The sequence below is a fragment of the Lentinula edodes genome, assembly GCF_021015755.1.
Source record: "Lentinula edodes strain Le(Bin) 0899 ss11 chromosome Unknown C8R40scaffold_38, whole genome shotgun sequence".
Lineage (NCBI taxonomy): Eukaryota > Fungi > Basidiomycota > Agaricomycetes > Agaricales > Omphalotaceae > Lentinula > Lentinula edodes.
The window spans coordinates 430,396-443,799 of NW_025764344.1; the positions used below are offsets into that span (position 1 = coordinate 430,396).

General features: G+C 47.1%; 2 protein-coding genes across 2 annotated transcripts; one reads left to right on the plus strand and one right to left on the minus strand.

Annotated features, from left to right (window-relative positions):
* Positions 1 to 1,106: 1,106 nt before the first annotated feature.
* C8R40DRAFT_1072642 (uncharacterized protein) lies at positions 1,107 to 3,395 on the minus strand (the record flags this gene model as incomplete). Its single annotated transcript, XM_046226488.1, has 8 exons — positions 1,107 to 1,291; positions 1,341 to 1,439; positions 1,488 to 1,855; positions 1,903 to 2,279; positions 2,325 to 2,486; positions 2,541 to 3,056; positions 3,112 to 3,293; positions 3,347 to 3,395. The coding sequence occupies 8 exons, from the start codon at positions 3,393 to 3,395 to the stop codon at positions 1,107 to 1,109; spliced, it is 1,938 nt and encodes a 645-aa protein (XP_046082449.1).
* A 421-nt stretch (positions 3,396 to 3,816) lies between these two features.
* C8R40DRAFT_1072643 (uncharacterized protein) lies at positions 3,817 to 7,845 on the plus strand (the record flags this gene model as incomplete). The annotated part of the gene is made up of 11 exons (XM_046226489.1): positions 3,817 to 4,338; positions 4,432 to 4,764; positions 4,821 to 5,926; positions 5,981 to 6,570; positions 6,619 to 6,742; positions 6,819 to 6,887; positions 6,975 to 7,036; positions 7,193 to 7,240; positions 7,346 to 7,511; positions 7,547 to 7,682; positions 7,753 to 7,845. The coding sequence occupies 11 exons, from the start codon at positions 3,817 to 3,819 to the stop codon at positions 7,843 to 7,845; spliced, it is 3,249 nt and encodes a 1,082-aa protein (XP_046082450.1).
* Positions 7,846 to 13,404: the final 5,559 nt, after the last annotated feature.

A 13,404-nucleotide genomic window follows, 5' to 3' on the forward strand; every position in this document is an offset into this window, starting at 1 on the left:
CAAATTTTAGCAGATAGTAATAAACTCGTTCATCAGGAGGGTGATGCACAACTTTCTCTCTATTTACATTTTACTAAAATTGATGTTCAGGACACGCCTATTTTCGAAATTTTGTTGAAGTCAAAAGAAGCACGTGATAAAAACCCGACCTGCCAAAAGTGCCGGATTAAAAACCAGTCGCTTCGCTGACACCTTTGAGCGCCAGTTTCCAAAGTGTCAACATCCGAAGCTACTGGCTTGAGTCTAGTATCTAATTGAAATTTATCTAATCCAACAAAACATGTGATGATGATCATGAAGGAAGGCTAGAAGTCTTTTCGTTTTAATCCCTACCCACCTTTCCTACTCAAAGTTGCGGGTTTCACTCAGCCATAGTCAAGGAGGAAGTCGTAGGAGTCCTGAAACTTCACTAATTTTGCAGGTGTTCAAAAATTTCAAAGGTACTATGTACACAACTCTTCTCAAACTTCGTGTCAACACCAGCAGGATCAAGAGCTGAAGAAACTGCTGATAATAAGTATCTCTGCGCTCTTCTTGGGCCATGATCTTCTGTGTGGCCCCACGACTACTAGTCGTTACCCTTCAACGCACTGGCATGGGTCGGTCACTCGCAGCTTATTGGTCGACTGGCCAATGTTTCCAAGAGCGACATGGCTACGTGAAGCAAATATGACGCGTTGTAGTTGATTAAATGATCTATAACAAATGATTTGGATGTGGAACGATTCCACATCAGGGAAAAATGAAATCTATGTGTATGAGTAAGGAGTCTATGTAGCTAGAGTACTCCAGTAGACATCCCCCCCTATATGAACAGTACAGTATTAGTATGTATAACAAGGACACCAAACCAACTGTCTATGTAGCAGTCCGTATCATTGCGTATAGCTGCGTATAAGCAATATATTTGTATGTACAATTACAAATTAGGCCCCCTACTTGTACACAGCGTTATATACAACTACATAGCACTACGATAGAAGTACAGTCCTATATTGTAGTGCTACTACAGGCTACAACATTTCCTTTTTGTCGCTTCGCTGATAGCAGGCTGGACTAGTACCAATGATGCAGAATCGAGAATTATATGCCATTTAGACACTACACTACTTTCTAGCAATACGCTTTGGTCTAGGAGGTACTGCTGAAATAACAGGACGTTTCAGCATTGCATTTGGTTTCCTCTTTGTTTTTGTTAGACTTTTCTTGTCTGGTATCTCATCGACGGGCTCTGTCCCTTGCATCCCATCCTCTATTTCCATATTAGTCGGCTCGTTCGATATCATGATAGCTATAGAAGTAAATGAATCATAGTAATACTAGAGAAGATTAGAGCTCACGTTTGTCCAAATTCACGAGTTTCAATGGCACTGCAGGAGTCCGATGGTGACTTTCGGGATTCTCTTCCTCTGGACTGGGGTGTGAGATCGGCAACAGCGCTATGGAAAATGCATTTAGAAATGGATGTTAGAGAGTATTCAACTTACATTTAGTAAGATTCACCGCATTGAAGCCATTAGCTCCAGCGCTACCACCTTCCGCAATCAGACCGCCGTCATCTCCCTCCATACCATTATTGATCTCATCCTCACGTTTCTTTCCACTGTCGCCGGTGTTATCATCGTTTTTGCTGTTCTCACCTCCGCTGTTGCTGCCCTCGTCATCTTCACTATTGTTGCCACTGTTTTTGTCCTCGTATTCATCGTCACTACCCTTCTCATCTCCATCATCTTTGTCATCTTCGCTTATGTCAGGAACCTTCATAGCGCAAAGCTCTGTGACTGCATTCTTTCTATCCTTTCGGGACATTTTGATATCCTCTGGATCAGTGACACCTCCAACACCGGCATACTTCCTAGAAACAGCAATGAAATCTTGATCATATAGTAACAACACACATACTGTCCCAGGTAATACCATCGTTTCAAGATAGTCATTGTTTTCTTCTCGTCAAGGGCAATCCATTCATCAACCCGCACAACATGTTTCTGAAAACTCAGGTTCATAACATCCTCGTCAAGGGGGCGCGGGATGCGGATACCTGTTGACCACTGGCATAGAAAATGTTCGGTCTTGGAAAGAAGGTTATGCGAGACATTGAAACCAAGAAGATATATATTACTCGCCAGTGTGAACAGAAAAGCCACCGTAGCAGGTGGAATAGGATTGAACAGGAATTCATGGTCAACTCCATGCGCTTTCTTGTTGTAAAATAGAATTTGGCAAATTCCATCGACAATGAACGGAGCTTGCATGAGGCCTGTACGCATAGTCGGATCCTAACATACAATCAGCGAGAGCCTCAAAAGCATTATATGGCGTACCAAATAGTAAAAACCGAAATTGGTCATAAGTGCAAGATGCAGTAACTTGTTGTGCTTCTGAACCTTACTGTTTGTCCCTTTCTTGAACTTGAACGTTGTTTCAAAGAGCATTGCAACACGGTCCCATGAAGCTTTCCGTATACGAGTTTCCCTTCGCATCATCTATAAATTGTTCAGTGCACATGATAACACGACATTGACCTGAAATGCACTCACTAGCATCTTTACTTCTTCAGAAAGCACAAATGATGTTTCATCTTCATGGAGCAACTTCGACATGTGGTACTTCCAGATATTCTCCGTCCAATTCATCTGCAAATCACTTGTTGGATACATATGTAAAGCAATAATGGTCAACTCGTAGCTTTGAAGACATTGTCTGACTAGTTTTTTCGAGAGCCCCTTGTAATGACGCAACAGTTTTCCAGATGTATTAGCGAATCGAGCAAGTATGCGAAGCTCGATGTTACTCTCTCCTTCAAGCTGCAGTGGTTCAATGGGATCAACTGGTGGCTGATCGTGACATGTGGTAAGTGGGTTCGGCATAAGCATTGGAGGTTGTATACGGCCTATAGTGGAAGGAGTGTGAACTACCGAAGGTTCTTGTTGAGTGTTAGGAGGTGTAGGGAGTGGCCACCGAGGTTGATTAGGATGAATAGAGACTGGGGTCTTGAGGACAGACTTGCGAGGTATAGCCGGAGGTGATTGGAGAACAACATTGACTGTACGGACCTGCAACCCGGGAGAACTAGTGAGTAATGATAGCTTACAATGAATAGAAACATACCGAACTCGGAAATAAGGTCTTTGGAGAGCCAGGACCGGAACCAACTCCAGCGTATCCGAAGTTTAATTCAGTACCGGTTCCAAGATCGTCTTCGTCTTCGCTTTCAGGAGCTGAGCGGCCATGTTGTTCATAGTAATGATCCTCATAGCTGCTCCGGTGCTGTTCGAGAGCACTTTCCCTTTCTAGAAAAGAAAATTGCCTCTCAAAGAAAAAAAATCTATAATGTTAAGCTTACCATGAGCCTCATTGAGGTTGCGTTTGTATGTCTGGTTTTCCTTCTGCATTTTCTTCAATTCCCTCTGTAATTTCTCGAGTTCCTTTGTCTGACTACGGTCATCTGCAATTCAAGCAATAGTCAGTGCCAAGGTAAAAGAAAATGAAACGCAAGACCATTTTCTGCTTGTTTTGATGTCGGAATACGATGAGTCCTAGTCCGTGTTCCGGTAAGCAAATTTTGAGTCAAATCATCTTGAGGTCTATGTCGTTTTGATGCCTGACCATTGTCGCCATCAGATGGTCTCTTCAAATTTGTTTGAGAATTTGAACGACGGTGAGCAGCCATGAAAATTATAGAAGAAATAGTCAACGAAAAAAGTTTTATAAAGGCCGCACGGCAATGTTGCACGTGCAAACAACGACAGTGATACCTCAATAACTCCAAACACTCCACATTACGGGCACTCTGGACAATCCAAACTCATCTTCATGTCAAAAAGAAACTTGCCTACAAGGAAGCCCCATGAGTGTGATGTCTGTCACAATTACAGAGGTGAAAAAGCCGCTCACCTGCGAAATCACTTAGCGCATACTGGCTGCGGTAACGCACTAAAATTGCGAAATGCCACCAGTCAAAAACGTCAACAAACCATTCATAAAGACATCCATCGCGAGCCTTCACTAAGCCTTTCTATTTCATCGAATGATTTCCCCAACTTTGATGCCTCTACATTCACGAAGCATGACATTCCTGAATCTCCTCCACCTCCGAAAAAACCACGAATGACTGTTGAGGAAGTCACTGACGATGGTGACCCTAGTCCTGGAATGTCAAGAAATCACTTTACATCAATAGATTTCAGCGGAGCAGGGGCAGAACTAGGAGCAGAAACGGGGAAAAATGGCTTCCAGCGATTCAAAGATACCAAACATGAGAAGTCTGAGGAGATGTGGTCACCATTTAAAAGTCATAAAGAGTGGCAACTCGCGCGCTGGTTGATGCTGTCTGGGGTCAGTCATGGCGATATTGACTCTTTTGCTAAGTTGCCCATTGTACGCCATCTCTACAGATAATTCTTCCATCATTTAACAAGAAGTTCACAGATTCAGGACGAGCTACATTCATCATTTAAGGACAAACGTACCTTCGTAAAGAAAATTGATGCCTTGCCTACTGTGCGTGGGGGATGGATTTGCAAGGAGCTTGAAATTGTTGGAAACATCATGAAGAAGGCCGCCGATGGCACGGAGGTCCCGATGACTGAAGAAGTAGAACTCTGGAGACGGGATCCCATCGAATGTATCAAGGAGCTTATGGAGGACCCCCGGTTTGAGGAGCATATGCGATATGCACCAGAGAGGATGTTCACTGATGAAACCATGCATATGCGAGCAATAGATGAAATGTGGACAGGTGATTGGTGGTGGGCGACGCAGGTGTGCAACAATTTAGGTATAAAGATTAAGTCAGCTAACAGTGAGATCGGATATAGAAACTGTTACCAGAAGGGTCAACAATTGCACCAATAATCCTGGCATCCGACAAGACTCAACTCTCTACATTGAGTGGAGACAAGTCAGCTTGGCCTGTATATCTTACGCTCGGGAATATCGAATCATCTGTGAGGCGAAAACCGTCAGAGCAGGCCTCAATTTTGATAGGATATATACCGGTCTCAAAGCTGGAATGTTTCTCGAAGGATGCACGTTCTGTTGAGGGCTATCGGCTGTTCCATGACTGTATGGGCATGCTCCTCGAGGAGTTGATTGTCGCAGGAGATCCGCATAAAGGAGGGGTGAAGATGCTGTGCTCTGATGGCAAAATCCGATTTGTGTTCCCGCTACTTGCTGCATATGTAGCTGATTTCCCGGAACAGTGTCTTGTTGTGTGTTGCCAAGAAAATCGGTGCCCGAAATGCACTGCTCAGGAGAAAGAGCTCGGAGACCCGTTGCACTCCATTCTTCGAGACCCTGACAGGACAATTCAATCATTGCAAAAGGCAGCAAATGGAGAAAACACCTCTGCAGTCACGCTAGGCTTACGCCTCGTTACTCCATTTTGGGCTAGCTTACCACTATGCAATATCTTCCACTGTATCACACCCGACATTCTTCATCAGCTACACAAGGGAGTGTTCAAGGATCATATTGTGAAGTGGTCAACACGCGCAGTTACTGGGAAAAGTAAAAAGGAGCGAGAAAGAGAGATCGATATTCGGTTCCAATCGATGCCACGTCATCCGACCTTGCGCCATTTCAAGCAAGGAATTTCGTTGATTACGCAGTGGACCGGGCATGAGTATAAGAATATGGAGAAGATCTTCTTAGGTGTTATTTCTGGTGCCACCGAATCGGAAGAAATCGTTCTTTGTGTGTGGGCCATACTTGATTTTATCGAGTATTCCCAGTTCAGTCTGCACACGGATGAGTCTCTGGAGAAAATGGATGAAGCTTTACGCACCTTTCATTCCCATAAGGATGCTGCATTTGTGGATACGGGCATTCGACAAGCTTTCAACATTCCAAAAGTGCACTCCATGAACCATTACACTCCGATGATCCTCTCAATTGGAGCTGCTCCTGGTTACAACACGGAGTGGTCTGAGTGACTTCATATCGACTTTGCAAAGCTGGCATACCGAGCATCAAACAGGAGAGATTACATTAAACAGATGACACATTGGTTGGATCGAAGAGAGAAAGTTTTGTGGTTCACACGTTTCTTGGACTGGGCACTGGAAAAAGATTGTATTGACTGGCTGGCTACAAGAGAGGTCAATGAAGAGGAAAACGAGGAGGCTGTAACAATACCTGAGTTCGGAGAAGCTCTTCAGGTAGAAGGGATCCGGACCAATCTGCAGTACGGCGAATCCACGTGCATGGTTGCGAAACGAACTCCTGTCACTAACATCACTATCGAAAGCCTGGATTCTGACTTCGGTTGCTCGACATTTGTTTATGCTATGGAACGGTTTCTACGTGAACAAAATCTGCTCCGATCAGACTACTGGGATGCACAGCCGGCAAAATATAGCCTGTACAAACAATTTCGGGTTATCGTACTCCCTACACTTGAAATCTCGAATTCTCCCATTGTTGATGTCATGCATGCAACTGCCGCTCAGCCTGCTGTTCTCTCGGGTCGCGGGAAACGTAAATATACACCTGCCCAGTTTGAAACGGTTCTTGCGAGGAAGTCACTCCCAGACAGCCGGGAAGATTTGGATGTACTGGGCAAAGATGGTGCGTTTCCGACTCTTCTGATTTCACATTCTGCTAAGGCTATTTCAGGGCTTCACGTGGCGCAAGTACGTGCAATTTTTGACCTTCCCGGTCAGCTTGGTTCCTTCCCGCATCCCCTCGCATATGTGGAGTGGTTCACTCCTCTCCGCAAGCTCGATAAAGTTACACGAATGTATCGAGTTGAGCGCTCAATCCGGGGGCAAAATTCGTAACTCGTCAATCATTCCTATCACCTATATCGCCCGCAGCTGTCATCTTGTACCTTTTTACGGCAAACATGCAGATCCCACTTGGTCAAGTGAAAAAGTGCTAGATCAGTGCGAACATTTCTACCTCAATCCATATCTTAGGCCTATAGACTTTGTACTGTTACGACCTAAAGATAATAACTAAATTGAACCTAGTATTAATAACGGTCTAGTCCTGAATTCCATCTATTACTTCTCATATAAACCCTCAAATATAGGTAAGCATTCTATGTTGTATACAGAGTAATTGCCTGATATATACACACTATATGGACCATACAGCTATAGTATACAAGCACTATGTACTCAACATATGCTCAATGCAAGTTACCTGTAGCTATACTGTAGTATACGCGCTTGTACGGACATTACAGCTAAGCACACGGATAATTCGGAATATATGTCGTGCTATAAACATGTGGGTAAGCTCTATGGAGCTTTTCAGTGTTTCCTGATGCAGTAGTATCGCAGCTATCCTCATTTATTACAGTCCTATTGCGAGGTGTTGATATGAACCGTACTTTCAGAGCTCGTTAATTTCATAGAGAAGGATAGCAACCCACGTTACTTAGCTCCTGGTAGCTTCTACTCCTTCATCCCTGCGCTTTTCATTCCCAGCTCAGGCGTGTTATCCACAACACCCGAAGTCAATCTGCACTTGCGCGCGACTGCGTACATGCCCTCTATAAATAGGTAAATCCCTGCTCCCGCTCTCATCTCATCTTCAGAATGGCCCTTGAGTCTCCACGAAATTTTCAGCCCAGTTTTGCTGATTTGAAAATGTTGATGGACAGAGCAAATCACACCGAAGACCATCTTGCATCCTATGCAGAATCAGTGCTCAACATTCTGAAGGCCTATAAGGTGCGCGGCTCGAGTCTTTGACTCGAGATAAAGATTAAACATTGATTTTCATCATATACCTATTATACAGAGTTGTCCTAGTCATGTCAAGCCTCTAGTTGAAGCAATATTCACATCTGGAGTGGAAATAATGGAAAAAAATTCGAAGATAGATTTAGAGTAATGTTTTTATTCGACCATTCAAGTAATGCCTCATTGACCCTCCGTCCGTTTCAGAGATTTGCAGGTTTTGCGACACGTTGAAACGGACATGCTTAAATCGGACAATGATTCTAGAGAGTCAATTACTTGTACTGGACTGTATATCGCTCATTTTCAATCCAGAATAACCAAAACGGTGAGTCGATGAACTTAGTTACTACCCAACGACTCGGAGTTGAACGTTGATTTCACAGATATCGGAGTCCCTAGAGCCCCCCGCCGTCTTTGACCAAACAAATACGATATCACAACTCCGAGATCGAGGAAGTTTTCATTTAACTTACTCCGCATGCACTTTCAACAGTGCAAAAGGAGATATCAATACTACCACAAATACCAATGCGTCCTCGTATTCCAATTGCCACAATAATTTTGTTGACTCGCAAGTCAGATACGACTCTCAGGGCTCGTATTCAGATTCCTCTTCTAGTCATGTACATCTGCCTCCTGCTGTCCCTCCTTCTGAAGATGAAGTTCGCCGCCGCGATAAGATTAACAGGGTCCCGCCACTATCCACAACTGATATTGGGACTCGACCAAGCAATATTTATTCGAGTCCTTCCACTCCCTATCTATTCCCTTCCTCTCCGCTAGCGTGTGGTCCGTCTGGTAGGGTGAATTCACCCAACACACCCACAGACACACGTTACATCAGCTCCCCGACTCACTTACACCCTGTACGTCATAGAAGAGATACTTCTGGCGACATGAGGAAGGATCTCCTGGTGCGGGCTGCCGAGGCGAAATTGTTGACCCCAGTCGTCGATGAGCGCAGTGACCCCTTCCTCCTACTACAGCCACATCCAATATCGGACTTTTGTCCAAAATTGGGGCCACTTCAGGAGGCTTACATGTTTCTTCACCGTCAATTAGTCTCCACGTTGTCTCTCCTCAGAATCGGCATCTCGGTTTCTTTGACGAGGACAGGGCAAACTTGACTTCCAGGACAATAGGTGTCCGTTTACTTATTTTTTAGGTGTTTGACACTGTCCTCACTCCCAACTCGGACCACATCGCTCATTTCTTCTTATACCCAGCTGATGCATGGACATCAATTCTCGTCCCTATTTATAGTATGTACAGTGTACTTAATCTTATGTTGTATCGATATCATTACTATGTACTTATTGATCTAGGAGCCTTCCAACATAATATGTACTATATAGATTCACTTATTACCACTCATTGTAGTACTCTGTTGTAGGTAGTATCAGGATTGTATTGAATCCAGGTGGTTCAATTGTTCGTTCGAGCTTTGAAAGGCGCGTAAAGTGAACTCACCCCTTATTTGTGATAGCTCGTCATCAGGTTCTACAAGCATGTTACAAGTCGTATGGCCAACTTACCGTCAGCCAACGACAGGCACGAGGAAATGGTACGCAGACTTCACTCTCCTTGCATGATCAGCAAGAAGGGCTGGCACTACAGCGCACACTTATAGAGGAAGGCGAGATCCGCTATTAACAGTGATCCAAACAAAATGCCCTTTACACGCATTTCACCTTGCTTGCAATGGTCATTGAACATCCATAACCTCAAGCGCCCGTGCAAAATTTCTGTCATGCCTCACCCCAAGTTCCTTAGCCCATAAGCTCTCTAGCATAGCTCCCGATCTCCTCAGACCCCTTCCTTGAATCCCTGAGAACACTTCAAACGTCCCACAGACCTCCTTACCGCTAGAACCACCTCCGCAACCCTTAGCTCCCCTCCATTCAACCGAATCATTCCACGACAGGGTCCTGGAACCCCGTACATGCGTCCATCATTCCATCCTCATGTACTTAGAATCCCCATTAAGTGCTCGCTTCATATCATGTCTCCTTGTTAACTTCCCCATACGTATTTAATCAGTCCAGGAGCGTTCAGAAGCCCAGCTTGGTATATTTTGAACACACACCCTTTTGCATAGGTCCAGTCCCTGTCCCTTTGTACCTGCTAACCATACGGATTTCTCTTTACTCTCTGTTTCTCTACCTCTGTTTCTCTCTACTTCTGTCTATTGTCTCTCTGATCGTCTGTACGATCGAATATACGCTTTTACTTCAAGTCTAAGCCTTCCGAGTGAGTCCCCGAGCTCCCTCGAACATTACTAAAGCTCCCCAACGCCTACCCGCTTGGTGAGCTACTCTTCCCCAAACCTTCCAGAGCTCCCTAGCTACTTCGTAAGCTTCGGGACCTCGATCTAGGTAACGTCGAAGCTACCCCTCACGTCGAACTACGTATTGCTTCTCCGTTACCACCTCCCACACTCGAGGACGACCATCCTCAAACCTAGTCCCCAGGGACCTACCCTCCCTGGCATATCCCTTCTCGGGAGCTTACACCCTCGAGACCCCGTTGCATAAACTACCTACTCGACTCTATATTGACGTTCTAGCGAGTACAACTCCTACTACGCAATATCTTACGGTCCCGCATTCGTCCCGAACCTCCCTACGCATTAGGGACCTCCCTGGACCTCCTAGGAACCCCTCAAGGGTCACCATCTCGTCGTTCCAACCACTACTAGGTCATTCCCGTCCTCGGTCGCGGTTCTCGTAGCTCCCTTCGAGCTCCAGCCTGCTCCTAGCACGCTACAACATAAACCTCCACATACCAAAACCTACCCTAAGACCTATCTTGACCCAGGTCTTACATTATACCAAGCTCTCCCGTCACCGAACGGACTCGTCGCGACGAAATGTCGGCGACGTCAACGGAACGACCTTCTAGTTCCAAGACCGAATCAAAGAAACAAAAGAGCGCCTTATCTCGTGGAAACACGACACAAGCTCAAAAATCGAACCAGGCTGCTAGCTCCACTGTCATCACGGTGGCAGCTGGTCAACGCCTGATGTCCATCCCAGAACAGTCGTTCGGGGATGAAACCGCCAGCAACATCCGGACCCCAGAGGGACGTCAACCGGAAGTTCAGGGGCCCCCTCCAGTGGAACCTGGGATGGGACCACCACAACGGAGGTTTACCTCCATGGGTTACGCCCAACCTGCCAGTAGTCCCATGGGAGGTTTCGCATACTCCCCTACCTGGGGAACGAGAGGACCTCCCCCTGGACCGATACCGCAGCTAGACATGGAGTCAGCTTCGAACGCGGGTGGAAGAGTCAGCGGTCAAGTAGCCGCTATCGAAAGGATACAAGGGGGAAGTACTGACCCTCTCACAGTACGACAACAGGAGAAACTTCCAGAGAGGAGGGTATCCCCTGCCGTATCCGAACAATCTCGGACGTCATCCCGGAGGTTACCAACACCTCCAGTACAGTCCCTTAACCTTCCTCCCCCGAGACGAGGAAGTTCACTCTCCAGTCTCCTGAAGAGCCCAGCTATGAATACGCCCAACTGGGAGCGTACACATGCAATACACCATAGCAGGACCAACTTCCCAGTACAACCCTTGTCCGAAATGACATTGCGTCTGGAAGACGTCATTCGAATTCAGGAGTGTATCCCGGAGGATGTAGCTATGGTCCTAAGGGAGGTATTGGAGTCAATGGGGATCGAAATATTGGGAGACGGTCTCGAATTCTCAGACCTACGAGTACAGTTCCTAACAGTGGGAACTCAACTGGAGATAGACCTCCCAGAGAAGGCCCAGCAGTGGCTGATGACCCCCGCGAACTGATCAGATTTTCTCTGGCTGTACAACGTCCTATTGGACCCAGAGAGGATGTTGGAACTGTTAGAGGCAGAGGCACGTTACGGGCGATCGTTCCGAAACTCGAGGGGAATACTTCCCCTCCTCCCTCATACCCATGGAAGGGAGAAGGAATTCTGTGGCGAAGCAGGGCTACGTATATTGTACCGAGCCTCTAACTACAGATCAGGAGCCGTACGGTTTGAACCTCCCCCTTCGAGGGTGAACATACCGAACTACCAGGCGATCCAAATACTTCGGAACGCAAACCTAGCGGAAGCAGCAGCTAAAATCGATGAGGAAAGTAACGAGGATGCTAACGCAATCGCTGCAAAAAATCGTAGACGCAGGAGGTACACCACGGCTCACCTCCTGGCCCCAGTGGAGTCAATGCCTGATCAGGATAGTCCCGTCCGGGTCCGTAACGGGCAGACGGTATACACGTACACGCCCATGAGGCATATGCACCAGCTTCTGGTCAGGAGTGAGGAGTCCGAAGCGATGTTGTGTTCGCAGGAGACCCGACACCGGACGCTACTAGCGGAATCAGACACTCTGATGCTGTCGGAGGAACTTTCTGGATCGAATCTAGAAAGAGCTTTGGAATTCCGTCGCAGACTGGTCGCGGATAATCGGGGAACCTCGTATATGGTTCAATGCGAACTCGAAAGCGTAGGGGAGTTCCCTCCGGAGCAATTTGACCAGAAAGGGCAGCTCCATGGATCTGATGGTCGTTTCCTGGCACAGAAACATTCATCGCCCAGGAATATCGAGGTTCCTGAACTCCTTAACCCCGGTAACACGGCCACGAGGAGCCCCCAGTTACGCTCTGGGACCTCCCCCACTGTACATGCCTTGGCTCAAAATTCGACTCCTCCCCCCAGAGTTAACCTGCAAACGAAACCCTTAACCCCAGTCTCGACGCAGCGATACCAGTTTGGTGAGGTGAGGATGGATGGCGCACAACATTCATCCCGGATCTCCGGACAAGATCTGACAGCTCGGTTGGCTCCCAACCCTGTACACGTTCCTCCAAGACTGAGCAATCCATCAGTCATTCCGTATCAAGGGTCGGTATCGATGCAATCTCAGGCAGTGGGAACGGAAAGTCAAAGGGGTCCGAACCAACGAAGAACGTTGACAGTTCACGAAGAGGCGGTACTCCCGCAGGGAGCTCCTTTTGGAACTCCCTTTGTAACGGGAGCTCAGACGAACCGACCTGGCATGGCTTTCGAGTCGGCACACTCTCAGGAATCGGTAGCAATGATCCAACAACAGGCTCGGGTCATTGAGACGCTCCAGGAACAACTCCGTGAGGTAAAGGAAGGATTCACAGCGGGGGAAGTACCGACTGGAGGACCCCTTTCCAAAACAGGAAACACGGCGGGATTATCCGGGCGAGCACCTAGGGTAATGAGAGAATATACGAGGGGGGGTCCTTCTCCTGTAGTTCCCCAGCCAAGGAGCTGGCAAGCTACGGAACCAATATCCTTTAACCGAAACACTCCTACAGGAGCTAAGGATGGAAACCCCAGGTAGAACAAGCAGGACAGATCCCGGATACTCCAAGTGTGGACCGACGACGTATTCACGAGTGGGGAGCCCGAGTGCAAAGAGCTGAACTAGGGGAGTATGGGAGACCAGAAGGAGGAGCGTACGCGTTGGAAAACGAGGGAGGAGGCAAAGGCGGTATTAACCCCCCTCCTAGAGTACCTCCCCCACATTTTTCTAGTCAATCGAGAGATCGAGAACGACCTCTGAGTCAAGGGGGACAGGGTCAAAGAGAACAGGGAGAAAGGAGCGGGGGAGGGGCACCACCTCCGCCTCCTCCTCCTCCACCACCTTCCGGGGGACCGGGGTGATAGTAATTCGGAAGGTTCCAACGAGGGG